The 17,635-nt window shown below is 45.2% G+C and overlaps 1 protein-coding gene across 1 annotated transcript in view; it reads right to left on the bottom strand.

The window, feature by feature from the left end:
• Nucleotides 1-17,635, bottom strand: part of CACNA1I (calcium voltage-gated channel subunit alpha1 I) — a 149,638-nt gene that overhangs the window by 54,063 nt on the left and 77,940 nt on the right. The window contains exon 4 of the mRNA XM_058806118.1: nucleotides 11,272-11,369. Within this exon, the coding sequence (XP_058662101.1) occupies nucleotides 11,272-11,369 (98 nt within the window). The remainder of the gene's footprint in view (nucleotides 1-11,271; nucleotides 11,370-17,635) is intronic.

The raw sequence follows: 17,635 nt of genomic DNA, 5'->3' as shown, positions 1-17,635 counted from the left end.
CGTCTGCCGGGCCCGCCCCGGGGGCACCGCGGCTGGGCCGGGCAGGCTGGGCCTGCCGGGCTTGGCAGGGCTGGGCCGGGCCGGGTTGGACAACGCAGGGCAGGGCACGGCAGGGCTGGGCTGGGCCGGGCGGGGCAGGGCTGGGCTGGGCCGGGCTGAGCAGGGCTGGGCCGGGCCGGGCGGGGCAGGGCTGGGCTGGGCCGGGCCGGGCGGGGCAGGGCTGGGCTGGGCCGGGCCGAGCCGGGCAGTGCTGGGCGAGCCCTGGGCAGCCGAGCCCGTGGTGCGGGCAGCTGTGCCCGCCACCGCCAGTGACAGCAGCCCTGTCACTTCGCCCTCTCTCCCTGCCTCCTCCTGAGCGCCAGCACAGCTGGGATGATTCACTCTCTGCGCTAACCCCGCTGAGACACGAACGGGGACCGGCTGAGGAGGGGTGAGAAACCCTGTTCTTTCTCACCTCTGAGGCTTTCAGTCCGCCCCAGCTACAGCGTGAGGGACAGAGCCAACGCATGTGAAGTCAAAAGGAGATTTGAGGCCATCATTCCCTCACTTAGAGTAGAGCAATGGAGGAGAACATAATTCTCAGCTCCCATCTCACCTGCACCGTGTACCAAGCTAACAATTGTCATTTTAACTGGAACAAAACCAAATCTCTCTCCCATCAGCACTTGTGACTGTAGCTGGCAGGACATTTTGCAGAATGCAGAAACTGAAGTGTCATTATGTCCCTCAGCCAGGCTGCTTGTCCAAGCGTGCCTTCTTTCCTTCCTCCCCTGCCCCAGGACACATGGCAGTCCATCCAGCTAGCATGGGGTTGGCAGCATTCTCCTGTGCATGCTCATTTATGGAAATTTTCAGAACCGAGGGACCATTCCAGCAGATAGTACACACAGAGAGACGTGCACCATCTTCTTTTCTTTTAATTTTGCAGCCAACGCCTGTAGTTAAAATAATCTCAGTTTGTGTGCACAGTGCAAGCTGGTGCTCCAACTTGTGGCCGTCCTCACTGATCTCCTGCTGACCCGAGGCTTAGCTGTCATTTCACACATTGCACTCATAAACATCAGCTCCAGCTTGGGCCAAACACTACCAAGAGACACCAATCAGCTGTGGGTCCAACAGCAGACACACTGCGAAGCTGACCTATACTATGACCCACAGCTTTTCTTGCCATGCAGATCTTTTCTCTTTGACGCATTCCTTCTAACTGAGGCCTCTTCTGCAAACAACGCATGCAAGCTAAAGGAGTTCAGCTGGAAGAGCCAGCACACAGCTCCAGATGCTTTGTCTTCAAGCTGCAAAGCCAGCTTCACTCACGTTGCAAACCATCACTGCCTGTTTTGCACCAAGGCAAGAGAGAGAGCATGTCCAGATGGATGACCAGACCCAAATTAAATCAACTCTGGGGAAACACTGGTCCAGTTGACAGACAGTATGAGGTACTGAGAGATCTTAACCGAGTTCTGCGGCTAAGGAAAAACTGCCCCAGACACACTGGGCTCATTCAGAGAAAAGCAAAGTCTTCCCACCAATCTCTTTGTCAGGTTCTGGGTGCATTTGCAGGGTACATTTTGAGCTGGGGGTTTAGCACTTGCAGATGGTCATCATGATCCATAGCTCAGGAGCACTGCTCAGTTCCTCACCAAATCCCTACTCTTGCCTTACTGAAAAGCAAAGCCTTTTAGCATCCCTGACTGGCTCAGGCATCTCATCCTACACAGCCTGCTGATGACATAACCTCAAATTATCTTTGTCACTCCCCAGTGTAACCACAGAAGAGATCAAAACATGACATTTGTAGCACTTATAAAGCTTCAGCCAGTATGGAGAGCTGTTGTTCATTTTCTCAGTAGCATGGGCATATTAATCCTCATCTTCATACAATGACTTCCCTTAGAATACTCAAGTTTAAACACTAAACTTGAGCCCCTAGTCCTTACCTTCAAGGTACTTTTCAGCTTAAGCCTGAGGTAGCCAAAAGAGAGACAAACTCAAGAAAAAACCTTTTTGGCCAGAGCTTCACCCTGCTGGAACAGAGCTTTCCAGACTAGGTTTAGAGTGCAGTCTTATAAGAGGAAAAAAATCTCTTTAAGCTTGCTCCAAGGCTCTAGAAACAATTCCTTTGGGATCCAGGGACTCACACAGACCTCACCTCTTTTCAGTCAGAGAGCAAGACATACACCAGGTCAGGTCAGGTCATGAACATGAAAAAGAAAAGTAAGAACAGAAGAAAAATGCATCACTTCAAACACTTCCCAACAGACATTCAGCTAAAACAACCACCAAAAAGAGAGCCAATGAAACCAGAGATAAGCTCTTTTCCTTGGAGGAGAAGAGGAGCAAATAAACACAAAGGCACTGCAGAGCCCCAGAGCTCAGCAGGCTGCCAAAGGGGGCTCAGGTGGTGCTGCCAGGTGATGTGAAGAAGCAAGCTCAGAAGTGAAGCCTCCTAATTGCAGACCTGACCCCACAGCTGCAGTGGCTTCAAGAAAGAGAGCAGAGCAAAATCCAGAGCATTTACCTTGACACCTAAGTGCTGACATTTCTGAAGAGAGAGTGGCCACAGTCCAAGCTTTTCTGTCATCCAAAAAGGAGACACCCAAGCTCTGCAGCAGGCTGCACCTCATGATGGATGCTGTAAGCCCAGCTAAGGTTCACAGATAACAACCAAAAACTCCTCCTCCACAAGCAGTCACATTCAGTACGTGCAACCTCAGCATGGTTGGTAGCCACATAATCCGTGACAGGAGCAGAAATGCATGCAGGCAAAGGCTCCAGTCAGTAGCCCCCTTCTGCTCTGTCCTGCCATTATCCCCTTGCAAGCTTTGGACTGTTAAGCAACCCTGTCTTGGAAAGTGATGACAGGTGTCAGATTATTTCTTAGAGAGGTGTCTCTCTGGGGGATTACTGTCATTCTGATCTTTTTTGTAATACTGAACATCTAATAAGCAACACCTACTACCACCTGCTACAGCAGTTCATTCAGTGATCATCTCATTTTTTCCCCATTTATCACTGCAGTGATGACTGCATTCACTTTCGGTGAAGAGTCTATTAAAAACATACAGTGGCAGCTTTTCTTTCGGAATTGCAGGAGCCACCTAACACCAGGGACAAAAGTCAACTCCAGTGCTGTGGCTGCAAGCCACTTGCCTCCATCCTATAAATATCCTTAAGCTCTTTACGCATCTCTAGTGCTAAGTGAGACAGAATAATGCAAAATATTATGTAAAACAGTATTAATGCAACTTCTGGGTAAGATTTAATAGGGCTAATTTCCTCTTGCTGTCACTAGCATGAATCATGTTTCTTTCTACTGCAGGCAATGACATGATGTTACGTGAAATGAGTGTGAACAGGAGAATCGGTCCCAAAATACACAAAGATAGAGAAATTTAAGGTTATGGTTGTAAATTGCCTTGCCCACACACACAAAGTTTAATTTGCATTAGTGTAATATGACAGTATCATTCACCCCATAATACACTGTCATTATTGCTCACATTTCCATGGTATCCTTTGCTTGATAGGTCCCATGGGACAGATTTTGCAAAACAGCTCAGCTCCCATTTAGGCAGCAAAATACATGGCTGGGCTTTCGTGATTGCTGTGTACACTGGAGGCTGAGCTTGTTTGAACAGGCAGCAGAATTGTCACAATGGGAGCTGTGAGGTACTAAGCATTTTTTAAAATTCTGGCTCTGCAGGTTCCCCTACAGGAGAAGGGAGAAATAAAGATTCCATCAAAGGTTTCTATGACTGGTTTCCGTAATGTTTGGGTTTGGTTTTTTCCAGGCTTGCTTTACTTTCAGTAACACAAATTCTTGAAGTGTTGTTACAGACTCTTGTGATTTTTATCATCAGTCTTTAGCTGCATGGCAGAAACCTTCAGGTGGGAAATCTTGCTATGACTTGAAAATCTCAGATTACAGCCAAAAAAAAAAAAAGGAGAGAAGTTTTTATTCCCCACCAGTATGGGTGGGAAAAAAAAAATATGACTCACAGGTATAAAGGTCTGAAAGCCACAGGAAAAATAAATAATTATAATCTGTGATTGTTTTTCCTTTTTCAAATCTCATGGCTTTAAAGCCATCTGAAAAACCTACAAGCCCACAATTAGTGACTTTTGAATACTTGCTAATAATCCAGAAATGAAGTGGACTGAGAAGGAAATATTACTTTCTCCCATGATCTGTGACCTCAAAAAATAGAAACTAATCAATGTATCATACAAAACAAAGCATTTCTAGGTCTATGTTTCCTGCATTTCAGTGTTTCCCAGCTCCTTGCCATGATGCCCCATTAACAAAAGAATATAATTTTCATTATAGTTTGGGGGGTTTTCTCCAAAATTTACTTTGATTGCCCAGTTAAACACCTGGCAATACACTGCATACTTGTAATCTACATGAAAAACAGCACTGAGATCAGACAAGAAGTAAAATAATAAATAAACAAAAACTGAATAAAACTGGAGCCTGTCTTCAGTGCATGAAGACTTAAATTAAGTACAGGAAAAAAATTGTTTACAGTGAGTTGTGAGGCACTGGAATAATCCACAGAAATTGTGGATGCCTCATCCTTGGACGTGTTCAAGGCCAGGCTGAATGGGGCTCTGAGGAGCCTGCTCTAGTGGAAGGTGTCCCTGATCTTTAGTCCCTTCCAACCCAAACCATTCCAGGCTTCTATGAGGGCTTCCTCCAGCACTGCAAAAATGGGTTTGGTTACAGACCAGTTGGTTTGTTAAAAAGCTTCAGAGATGCATTGATTTGCAAACCCCTCCAGCATATTTTTGAGTCTTTATACTGTCCTTGACTTTGTATCAGTTTTGATTTCCTCCCTACCTCTTCTCTCCATTATCCTACACACAGAGGTGCATCAGGCCTTCATGTGCTGCGCCTGCCAAACCCTACCACTTGCCTCCTGTGCATTTCTCTTTCCAGCCCCCCTTCTTTTTTCTCATCTCTCCTGATCTTCATTCTGCTCTGCTCTCCTTCACATGGTTTCCCTTTATCCTGAGCGTGCCCATCTAATTTAGGGCTTGACTTGATAAAGACACCTGAGAAAGAGCTGCACATAACAGGACAGTGCAGCTCTGAGTACAATCCCATCTCTGATCTGTCCCCCACAGGAAGCTGGCACCTTCACCTTTAAATACATTTCAGTCACACAGCCTGATCAGGGAATGAACAGGGCTTTGTGACCTCTTAGCTTTTTCATAAGGGTGCTGCCAGAGAACATCACTCCTGTGCCCTTACTAACCTGCTCAGGCTGTATGAGGATAAATCTGTATGTATACACATTAGCACATGGTTGAGAGTGTGGTTGTTTGTCACTGAGGTGTGATAATATGTATTTGCAGAGCACCTCATACAAAGAACTGCAAGTTGGATAAGTTAAAATACTTGGAAAAATCAACAGTATCTGAGTTTCAGCTATTGCTTCACAAATAAAGCTGAGGGGGGGGAAATTACTTCCAAAAGAGTCATTTGGAAGAGTATATTTTTGAAAGGGAATCAGTTTTGGAAGAGAAGAAGCAAGTCCTCTTGCAAAAACACTGAAGCATCCGAAGCAAAGACCCCATGGGGGGCACTTAGAAGAGGAATTTCATAATCCATTTGCATTTCCAACTGCTAGGGCAGGACTGTGCCTGTCAAATGTGCTTGGTTTTTGTCTGATCTAGCTGTAAATGAGACTGTTTTACAGCCTCATATATCTCAGTCAGAAGCTCATTTCACACATGCTCATCAGTGAAATTAGTTCTTAAAAAACACATTTAGAGAAGTAAATGTCATCACTTTTCCCCCATGCCAAGTGCAGGGTTCGTAGCCAGCTTACTCTGTTTTAGGGACTGTTACAATGCCAAGCACAGGTACCTTGGTGTGGAATACAGATTTAAAACAGGCATATGCAGGTTAAACATCTGCTTTTCCTATTTCAGCATTCAGATGGTTCAGATTATTTTTATTTTGGGGCTTTGGTCTAGTGAGATGAGTGCAGAGCTGGGAGTTAGGAGATGTCAGTTGTATTCCTGAGTCTGCTGGTGACACTCACTGGGTCCCACTAACCTGGTGTGAAACATAAGACTAAAAATAACATGCCATGGTTTATATCTTTGAGATCCATAGCGGAGGAGAAAACTCCAGCTACTATAATTACAATCATTAAAAAAGAAAAATGGAACTAGATCAAGATTTTTTATACACAGCACTTGTACTAGGAAAAAACCTGCTATTTGGTTGAAATAAAAACACTGCGGTAGTCATTAAAACATTTAGCAAAAAGAAAAAGAAGACAAGAAGAGAGGAAAGCATTCTTATACTAGAATGGCATGATTAAGGATTTCTGATTTTCAGACTTTTTTGTCAGGACCCAGCGTAAGAAATAACATTAAATTAAACAAACCTTCTAAAATTAGGCAGCATACAGCTGTATTAAAAAGGATGGGGAAAGATTATTTTTGTTCTGAATTTAAAAGAGCACATTTAGAAAAAGCAGAACTTCCCACAAATCTGAAATTTCATTTCCTGCGCACCAAATAATAAGCATATAATGTTATTTTTCTAATACCTGTAACTCCACATAAATATTACTGTACTTACAGATGGACTACTAGCACATATGTATACTTTCTACTCTGTAAAGTTGCTTTGCAACAGATTCCTTCACTTTCACACAGTGCATCCAGCTGAAAAAATCTGCTTCCAAATGATGAATCAGCTACTAAATTTTAAGTGGAAGCTGGAAGTCATCACACATAATGCAAGGGCTCTTCTTTGCATAAGGCCAATGTGACAAGAAAGAGTAAAATGAAGAAACATTTCCTTCTTAAATGTCAAAAAAAGTTAATAAAAGAAGAGCAAGAAATTCAAATTATCAGAAATGATCACAGATTCACTGCTCAAAAGCAGGCAAAAATAAAACAAAACCAGCCTCTCTCCCCAAACCTTGTGCCTTGCCTCAAGAAGAAGCAACAAATAAAAAGCCAGCAGAAAGAGCAATATTTCACCCAGCAACCTGCAACACAATCACAAAACAGTAGCAACAAATGGATGTGGACTTTCACCCCAAGACAGGACACAGACATGGCCAGAGCAGAAGGAAGCTACCTCTGACAGAGACCTGGAGGGTATTTTTTTACTCTTTACACTGATTCAGTGACTTGCAGGGCTTGTCACACCAACATTGCCATGGAATTGAGTCCTGTGGCAATAGGACCAGACCCATCTCTGACTTCTCATTTCCTTCATTTTCAAACATGACCCCAAAAGGCAGAGTTCCTGGGGTTGTAGTCAGGAATGCAAGAATAAGAGGGAATGTTAATGAAGGTGTGGTAAAATGACAAGACATGGGTGCTTCATGTTTTCTCTAGCATGCTCCACAGATGGCAGGAGAATGGAGGAATGATCAGGCTGGGCAGAACCCCAGAGTGCTTCAGACAGGAAACCTGAAATGGTCAGTAGCACATCCTGCTGAGAACTGCAAGAAATGCAGTCAATTGCTGATAACTGGTACCTGAAGATCAGCTCTAACCCCAAAGGAGGTTTGAAATCCAGAAGTGTCTCCGTGAGAGTTCTCACAGAATGGTTTGGTGTGGAAGGGACATTGAAGATCGTCTACTTCCAAACTCCCTGCCATGGACAAGAGCACCTTCCACCAGTCCAGTCCCCCAAAGCCCCTTCAAACTGACCTTGAACACTTCCAAGGATGGGAAAATCCCATTGGAAAATCCCATTTTGTTTCCTTTACTTGCACAGTGTCACTTCCTGTGGCAGCAACTTTTACAGTCTAACTACAGCTGGGTAGAAACTGCCATTCTCAATGGACATTTATCACCTTTTGGATACACTGGTTGTCCCTTTCTTCTTCTGTCATGATTCAGAGAGGCTTTACATCCTTACATGCATCCTTTGTACCATAGATAATGAGTAAATAGAATTTGACAGCTCTTTGTGGGATATTGTTTCAAAGCCTCAGGAGTGTCACTGTGAGGAAGGGCTTTCAGTAGTTTCATGTTGCAGATGAGCATGCGTAAGCAGAATTTAGACACATCCAATTTGGGAATTTGGGCATTTAAGCTTCAGCCTTGCCCACCTGCTAAGAATATAAAATAAGTTAATTTAACTTTTTACTCTGCCATGTTGCTACTGTTTCCTTAGAAATTCCTTTTGAATTCCCTCTCTTCTAATTTTCTGTTATTGCCTTTTATTTTATTCAGGTAGTATACAATTTTTCTCAAACTTCTTCTGAAATTTCTCACGTAAGTATTTGGACTTTTCAAACACTGGCAGATCAGTAGAGTTCTTTGGGCACTAAATAATTTACCTGACAGATCACTTGAGCACTCTTCCATTAGTGTTCTAATCAGTCAGGTTCTTTATCATTTTGTCAATTCTCCTGATAATAAACTGCCATTATTCAGTCCACACAGCCAGACTTCCCCGTGGAAATCAGTCCCTACCTGGGTGCCCATGTGGAAGCCTTTGAAATGCCCAAGGTGAACACTGCGCCCCCCCGGCCCATCACAGCCTTTTGCACTTGGCTGAATATCTGCCTTTGGGATCAACCACCCCCCACTCCTCGCCTCTCCCAGACATCTCACATTCCCAGCCATGACCTCAATCTCCCTCTCCCTCCTGCTGTCCTATTTCCCACTTTCTTTGGTAGCACCTGCAACACCTCTTGCTTGATATCATCAGTACATCTCACTAATAGGCTTTCCTCTTGCTTCAGATTAGTAATGAAGAACTTTAAAAAGACATTAAAAAAAGATTTGTGGCCAAAGGTCCCATTAATTATGTTTGTTGTAGCCCACTAGGCACCTTCTTCTAATGCAGCTCATTCCCATTTATCACAAACCTTTGTTTACAACCTCTTTGCTAGTTTTCAGCCCTCAAGTCAATGCTTCCTCTCCCAGGGAATCCACTTTGTTTCTTTTTTTTTGCTTTAATTAATGGCAGGATGTCTTTCTTCCAAAACACTCTCTGCATATTACCACAGATTTATGTAGCAAGAAAAATACATAAAGGTTTAACCACAGAGTGTAAATTAAAACAACATCAATTTCATACAGGTATAGTTCTATACTAATGAAAAGAGCAAACAAGCAGTGTCAGGGCAGGGACAGCCAGGAAAAATTCAATGGCATCTGCTCTGCAAAGGTCAGGAAAGATGATGGAAAGCCTCTCTGGTGCCTCTGCATGGATGGAGCAGGTCAGTTTTGACATGGCTCACACTGTTCCTCCCTGGGGCAGCTCTAATAAAGAGATAAACAGGACTAATAGAAAGCCTTAAGTTTCTGCCAGGCAAGCTCTCTTCCTGACCACCTTTGTCCAGCAATTAAAAAGGCAGACAGCTGTTAAGAGTTAGTTGGATGTCATTCCAGGTGTTTCCATTTGCCTCCAAAGTTAAGTCTACCCTGATAACAGGGATCAGTCTCCCCAAGCAGTCTTTGAGCACAAACCCATGGCACACCTGATGAAGCAGGGAGGAAAGGAGGCTGCACAGCTTGAGGATGGGGCTGCTCTCACATGGCTGCCCACATCTTCCTGGAAAGGGGTGAGTCTGCCATGCACAGCCTCCAGGCCACCCCCTCACAGAAAGGTAATGCCTTAAGTTTTAGCTTTCATATTTTCTAGCTTCTGTACTGCCTTAGTGTGTAACTCTGAGCTTCATATAAAGTGTCAGCAAGTTCTCTTCACAGAGCAGTTAGACAAAGCAATCCTTTTCCAGCCTGAGAACCAAGGACACTTGCAGCTTCAGGCCCAAAAAGTGTAAACAGCAGCAAATTGAGGAGAGCAATCTGGGAGGATGGAACTTCATAAGCTGAAGCTGTAATTGGACAATTGTAAATGGACCAAAACTTATGAAAGTGTGAAACCTCATGACTGGGTGTCCATCTTGGGTGGAGCCACAGCCAGGCTCATGGACTGCCCAAGGTGTATCTTTTGAAGGCCATTTAATAAATACCTGCTTTATTCCTTTAACACCATCTAGCCTCTGTTCTAGGCAGCCTCTCAAGGCATCAACCCCAGGACCAGGGCTGGTTCCCAGTCCTCTCCTGTCTGGAGAAGGGCCAGAGAGATGGAGACAGACTGGGGGGGTTGTTTTGCTGACCGTGAATAGCCAAAAGCTTCTCCTGAACCTCATCTTTATCATTCCATGATGGACCTGTCACATTCCTGGCTGCTCTCTCAGTGCCCCAACCAGTGGCTCTTTTGTCTGGTTCCCTTCTGCCATGCTGAGCACACAGGACTGTGCCTTGGTTTCTCTTTTAAACCTTTCAGCACCTTCTGTTCAAGCCTATTGCTCAAAGATAAAAGTACATCCAGGAAGAGGGACAAGATCCTCTTATAGAAAGGCTTTGCATGAAGCCAGAGTCTCTGAAATCCACCTCCACAGCATGTTCAAGAAGTAGGTGACATCATGAAAATTACTTTGGCACAAGGGAAAACATATGATGCAGATTAGGAGGTCAACTGTCCAAACTTTCTCAGGTCTGGAAAAGAAAAAGGAGCATGTGAGTTTGAGAGAAGGATTAGGAGAGCTCTGGCAAGGTCTCAGCCACTGCCGACAGCCTGATCAGGGAGATTATGGAGAACAGCAAGGAGACTTCGTGCCATTCTGTAAGACTGAAAAACTTGCAGAAGAAATGCCTGAAGTCTCCCAGGGCTGACACATCTGGGCTAGGCACAGCCCTGGCAGCCCCAGACCTGGCTCATACACACACAGCAGCTCACAGAAGGGAGAGCTGGCACAAAAGAGAGAATACAAAGCACAAGGTGAAGAGGAGAAAAAAAAAAAGAGTCGGTGCTAGGTGCATGCCCCTAACCGGTAATGGCTTGAAGATTTTTCAGATGAGAGGATCTGGAAGGTCTTGTGGAAGCCTGAGCAAACTAATTCTCCCTGATTCCTGAAGCTCATTCTTCTCCAGACCTCACACACAGGCCTTTTTGAGGCTACAGACATCGTTAGACCTGTGATGTCTTTCAGTAAGAGAAAGAAAAACCCCTTCTGTTTACTGCACATTGTTCACCTTTGGTTCCTGAAGTTCCATCGGCACGGCTGTGCACAAAGGATGGCCAGGGCGGGTACTCTGGGAGACTGCTGTTTCCTGCCCATCCAACACCACCTCTGAGCCCTGGGATGAGGAAAAGCCTGCACACACCCCACAGAAGCCTCTGTTCCCTTTGTACCTGCTGGACACCAGCAGCACAAGCAGCCTTATGGATCATGTGCTCCCCAGGAGCGGAGCTGGGAGGGGAGCACGACTTACTGGGCACGCGGTTGATCGCCTTCAGGGGCCTCAGGACACGGACAGTACGGATTGCAGACAGGTTAATATTCTGGAGATCCAGGGAGTACTCCACCATCCTGCAGCAGGGGAAAGAGAGGGAGACAGAGAGAGAGAGGAAAAAAGAGAGAAAAAGAAAGTTTAAAAGAATCCGGAATTTTGGCTTGAGTCACAGGTTTATTATCTCTTCGTTGAAGAGTTTCTTATGGGGATGAAGCCTGAGCTTCATCCTGGCACTTCTGGCCAGGGCACACACGTGGGGTGGCCACTGCACACAAGGCCAGCAGGATAGGAGCCATGTGGCCAGTTTTGTTGGGAGTTACCTGCAGCACAGTGGGGTGCTCCCTGTGCTCCCCTCATCTCCCACTGCAGCCTGTGTCTCGGGAGGCAGCTTCAGCTAAACCTGCTTTATCACACACAAAAATAAACCCTCTCGCTTAAAGCAATAACTGCTTTGACTAGGTGGAAAGGCTTCCCCCATGGCTGTGAATCACTCCTTTTTGACACCAACCAAAAGGAGAAAAGCCTAATTTTAGGACATATGCTAGACCTTAGCTCTCCTAACCCAACAACATGTGCTGTAAATAACCTCAAAGTGCAAATAGGTGTGACTCATGTATTGGCTTTGCTGCAAGAGCAGCAGGTGCAGGTGACAAAAAGTGACCTGGCCCAGCAATCCTTAGCCCAGCATTCTCTTCTTGCCCAGTATGGCAAATGTCCTGTCTCTTTAAAAGCATGGCAGGAAATCATTATAATGATAATTTGATAATTATAATGATATAATGATAATCTTGGCCAGAAATTTCCACCTGAGGACCTCAAATCATCTTTCATGGACATGTTTTCATGAAACATGAGATGCATGAGGCCTCCAGGAAGACATGGGCTGTTGTCAGCAGCTTCCCTTGGGTAACTCTGGTCTGCTCATGGGATCAAGAGCATGACAACGTTGGCAGGTGAAATAGCAGCAGAGTCAGGACAGGAACTGCTTCTACTGAATCTCTTCTCATATATGAATAATGAAACTACAGAAAGTTCCCTTTTCCCTGGCCTTTTAACAAGAGTCAGGAAACAAGAAGGGATTGGGGGCACTGCCTTTTGTTACTGCACCCTTTCTCAGAACAAAAACATAATTTTTACAGAAAGACCCACAAGTCAACAGAAAGTTTACCCAAATTCCCCTGACCAGGAATCATGGAGAATTAAATGAGAGCTTAAGTGAGACACTGAGAGGGAAATGGGGTACAGCCAGTCTGTAAAAAATAATCAGGGAGCAGTGGACTAATCCTTCTATAGATTACCCTCCATTCAAGAGGACCTTGAAGAGCTAATGCCTGGTTATCTGTCTACACCTTTCACAAAGGGGACTTGTCAGAGTGATAGATTTTCAAACACGATAGGGTAAACCTGTCGAAGTGTTGTGATTATCCTCTCTCATGCTCTCTTTCTTTCTCTCCCTCATTCCTTTCAGTCTGTTCTCTCCTGCACTTTTAGGGTAATTGCATGAAATAATTCTTCCTCTGAAATGCAGTGGCATTCATTTACCTCCCTGGAGCTGTCAGTTCCACATAAACCAAGTGCAGAAGAAGAGACAAGGGATTTCATGCAGATAATCAAAATATTCCCACGCCCAAAAAAAGCCTCGACCCCAAGCCAAGCAGAAACATTCAACCAGCCTACAGAAAGAATTAGTGATAGACAGAGGCTTGGGATGCAGTCAGATGAAATTGTAAGCAGGTACGAAAGGAGGAGGAACACACAGAGATAAAAACGCATGGAGATGACTCCAGGACATCCCTGTGTGGTGCAAAGGCACACAGGGAAAGGGCCTTGAGGAAGCACTGACCAACCCTGCTCCAAATAAAGCAAGATTGTGTCATCAGCATGTTGTTGCTTCAGAATTAGACAGACCTACTGAAACTTTGGAATTACAGTTACATTGCTCCCAGGCCATGAGCTAGCAGCCCTTCACAGAGAGCTGACACACAGAAGCAGCTTCCTGGCTGAAGGAGCCCCCACACTGCAGTCTGTTGCAGGGGTATGTATGTGCACAGAAACATAAAGGCCTCAAGCTTGGTGAAGGCCCACTGAACTTCCTTTCCTCTCCCAAAACCACTTACCTCCTAAGAGAACTGCCTCTGAAGGGAAAAAAATAGAAAAAAATAATAATTTGAGCAGTAGCAGAACAACCCAAAACAAGAATCAAATGCCAAGTAAGCTGTTGGCCCAAAATACATCTAATTTCAGAAAGTATTTTTTTCTGAACTGGGAGGAGCCAAATGAGAAGTCCTGAATAATATTCAGAGAAACCAAGCACAGGGGAAAAGCACAGGGCTAGGGGTGATGTGAAATGGAGGTGACATCTTCTCTTAGCCTTAACCATGCAAAATTAATTTTAAAATGTTTTCAAACCATTTGGGTTTTGTCCTCTTGTGGCTACAGCATGTGAGTAACCTTAACCTAGTGAACATCACTGCCTTCTCCTAACTGGAATGAGTTTGCCACCTATATAGTGCAGTTCCTGTGTCACTAGAAAATTTTCAGTCATCCAAGTAGTGACCGTGGGTCCTTTCAGCACAAGACAAATGCTGCCTTAACTCCACCCTGTGGTTCAGACAGCAGCAAGCCAGCCTCCTGCAGCCCTCAGTGGCCAGAGTCACAGATTTACTGCCATTATGTTCCAGTGTAGCCAGATAAAAAAGCTGAACAGACAATCACACTGCCAGGGAAAACAGCAGGCTGTTCCCAAGGATGGGTTAGAAAAGGGCAAACGCTGAATCTTTTTGAGAGCAACTGTAACAAAAATGAACTCAGCCCTAGGAGGCTCCAGCTCCATTAACAGACCCCTTCTGCCTACAGTTCTTCCTGAGGCCTCCTGGTCTTGGCTGTAATAGCAGAGAAATCCAGGATGCTTAAATCCCTGCAGATGAGATATGACTATTGTAGTCATGCAGATTGTGTCCAAACAACTTTGATGCCATTCCACTGTAATTCTGCATTAGGGCCGCTCATTTTCACCTTTTCATTTCTAGTGATGACTTCAGCATCGGCTTATGTTCACTCCTCTCTTTGTGCAATGGTAGCATGCCCACACAATGCAGGTGACCAAGGTGCAGTGAAACTTCACTGATTGCCAAAAACCCACCCATCTTCTGTGTGGGTAAAACTGATAAAATATAAATGTTGCCTCCACTCTCTAATGAAATAGGATCCCTAAGTGACTCTGCTGGAGTCTCCAGGCATCTGCAGCATTTCAGGGGTTGCTAGCCCAGCTCTTTTTGTTATTATCATTCTCCAGCCAGCCCTGCTCCCCAGAGCCTGGAAACCCTGGACACTCAACCCCCTCTAGGTGTGGGCTGAACCCCATCTCCCAGTGCCACACGTGGGGGTGACATCAGGCTGACACAGAGTCAAAGGGACTCATTGCAAGGAGTGATCAGTCAGAAGCTGCCAGCAGGTTTTTTTCAGGAGGTTCACATTTCCTGTGTCTAGAGACCTTGTGGTGGTGGGTCAGGTGTACGGTGCTTGTTTGGACTCCTGTTAAGCTGGGTTTTGTATACTTATCACACCAGCACCCTGCAGAAGCCTGAATTTGCTGGGTTACAGCCAGTAGAAAATGGTTGAACTCCAGGAGACTCCCAGGCTCCTTGTCCTTGCTTTGTAGTAGCTCAGTGCCATGATTGAGGGTACCCCCATTACCTGACTACCCTCCATTTTTGTTCTCCTCCCTTTCTTGACTGCTTAAGGCACATCTTGTTAGTAAACACCATAAATTCTTTAAGGTCTGGGGGCAGTCAGACAGAGTCTAGGATGTGGGAAGGGGAGGAAAGAAAAAAAAAAGACTGTGCTGGGTGTGAGTCCTTCCCCTTTATCATGACAGAACAAGGTGATATGCATCTCTTCTGAGGGAAACAGCAGCTCATTTCTGGCATCACTAAACTATTTTGTGGCCTCTTGTGTGAATGGATGAGTAGAAGGACAGGTTCAGAAGCTTAAACTATGCTAAATAAGACAAACTTCTCATCTGTGATGGAATTTGAGCGCTGAGCTGTCATGATAATTGAATATTTACAGTAATACTTCTTCCCTTGCTAGAGGTTTTCTTTTTCAAAACCTTCCACATGAAACTCACAGGAAGGAGAGGGGATTGGCACAGGCAGTGTCCTCACACCACACAGCTCAAGACTGATCCATGCTGGGAACATTGTCAGGGTGGGGAAAGGGACATGGGCACTGCCTGCATGCATGGGGTTCATCCTGCAGAAGCAGGGGGGTGCCTGGCAGGGAACATCTCTCTGCTTGAGCTCTGCCTCCCTCCCCCCTCTCAAGGCATCCCACCTGCTCCCTGCCTCCTTACATCCCTCTGACACATGCCTGCCTGCAACATTTCCACCTCTCATTTCAACCTTTCTTCTTTATTCCCACTTTTTCTATTTGCTCCTTGACTTTCTTTCGTATTTTTCCATTTAGGTAAATCTGCTCAGCTGAACGCACAAAGGACCTGGAGTTAAACAGAGGAGCTGCAGGGAACAAGTGAGCAATTTGTTAGCACACTGCCCCTGTGCAGAATGTGGCTGGTGTTGTGTCCCCTGTCCCATGTCATGGCCCTGGAGCAGACAGCGAGTGCACGGGGACAGGGGGCACAGAAACCTCCAATGCCCGTGAGGCCTCAACAACACCAGAATATTTCATCAGCTCCAGCCTGGCACTCACAGAATCACAGAAGTTCAAGACTGGAAGAGACCTATAAGACCCTTTGGTCCTGTGCACCTGTGGGCTCCAGAGTGTGCCTGGATCTGCCTTGGCACTCAGCAGGAGCAGCACTCGCTGTCCAAGAGCAGAAATGCCCGGCCAGCGTGGCTGTGTGCCAGGCACAGGGGAGCAGACTGAGCAGCAGGAGGGAGAATAAAGCTAAGGCTCTCTAAAATAGACATAGTGACAGTACAAAAGCCATGTAAGGAGTCCAGAAAATTCAGACTTCATTTGCTGCACGTGTGACCTGAGATAATATACTCATGCAATGCCTGGCTAGCTGCTACCTAGCAGTTACATTCAATGAAATTCATTAGTAAAGCAGTTCAAACATTACCGTTTACCTCTTCATATTTACATCTCCTCATACCTTTATTAAATACTTATTAACTTTCTAGTCTTGGCTTCTGAACTTCTATTTGCTGAAAATTAGCAGCCAAAAAATGGCATTTAAAACCTATCCTGAAATCATTCATGAAAAATACCGAGGCGGTATTTTCCTTATGACACAAAGCCAATATGTTTTTGTCAAATTCAAAAGCTGCCTAATTCCCCTTCTCTGATAGAAGTTTTCAATTGAAATCTAATTAATTGCAGACTAATCAATTCATATTTTTTGTCAAATTAATTTAGGTTTGGCACTGAAGCCAAAAACTTCATGACTGTGACTTTCCCGCTGTAATTTCAGACTTGCTATGGGTCTCTGTGGGAAATTAAGCTTTTTCTGCCTGTGGATTTCCATTAGATCCTTACATCTATGAGCACCTGATATGACCAGATCAGAAGAGTTTGATTGGTGTCTGCTCTGAATTCCTTCAGCTTCTCAGCTATGGAGGGCTCAAAGACTGCTGGGTACCTATACCATGGCTAGATGGGATTTAATCAATGTCTTCTGTGTACAGGAATATGTCTTTCTGTCCTTGGCTCCTTGATCTGGCTATCACATTTTGCAAACTGGAATTTCTACCACTTTGAAGATCTAGAACATAGGAGTCCATAGGAAGACCATCAGTTTTCCCTGACTGAAATTTTATTCAGGTATCTATGCCAAAGGTTGGAGCTGACATCTCTCCATTTACCAAAATGTCTAGCCCCTGATGCATGAGCTTAAATCTTCCACCTGAAGTTTGTGGGGTGGTGGGAGACTGATTTACTCCTAAATTCTTCCACTTCACTCATACATACCAGGATGAGAAGGTGATCTCACTGCCTCTGCTCTGGCTTCAAAGACTGTGGCTACAATACAAAAAAGGAGCAAAATGGAATTTGCCCTGGACAATGAACTCCAGTGGTCCCATATCTCCCCTCTTAGATTATTGATCCACCCTAGGGAAAGGAAAGTAAAAAAAGGCACATGCATCGCTAAATCCACACAGCCCTGGTCCTCTGTGCCCAAAGGTGTAACCATGGGCAGGGAGTGTGGAGAACAGGGCTGGCCAGGCTACCCCAGAGATTCCCCAGCTAAATCTGTGCTGTGGAAAGGGAAGGCAGGCAGTAAAATCCACTAACTGGGGTCCACAACTTCCTGGGAAGTGGGGACCCCCAGCAGTGCAGTAACAGCAATGAGGCAGGAGGAAGTGTGCACAGGTAGGCA

Source organism: Ammospiza caudacuta, chromosome 5 (assembly GCF_027887145.1).
Source record: "Ammospiza caudacuta isolate bAmmCau1 chromosome 5, bAmmCau1.pri, whole genome shotgun sequence".
Taxonomy (NCBI): domain Eukaryota; kingdom Metazoa; phylum Chordata; class Aves; order Passeriformes; family Passerellidae; genus Ammospiza; species Ammospiza caudacuta.
This window is presented reverse-complemented; position numbering and strand designations above follow the sequence as displayed.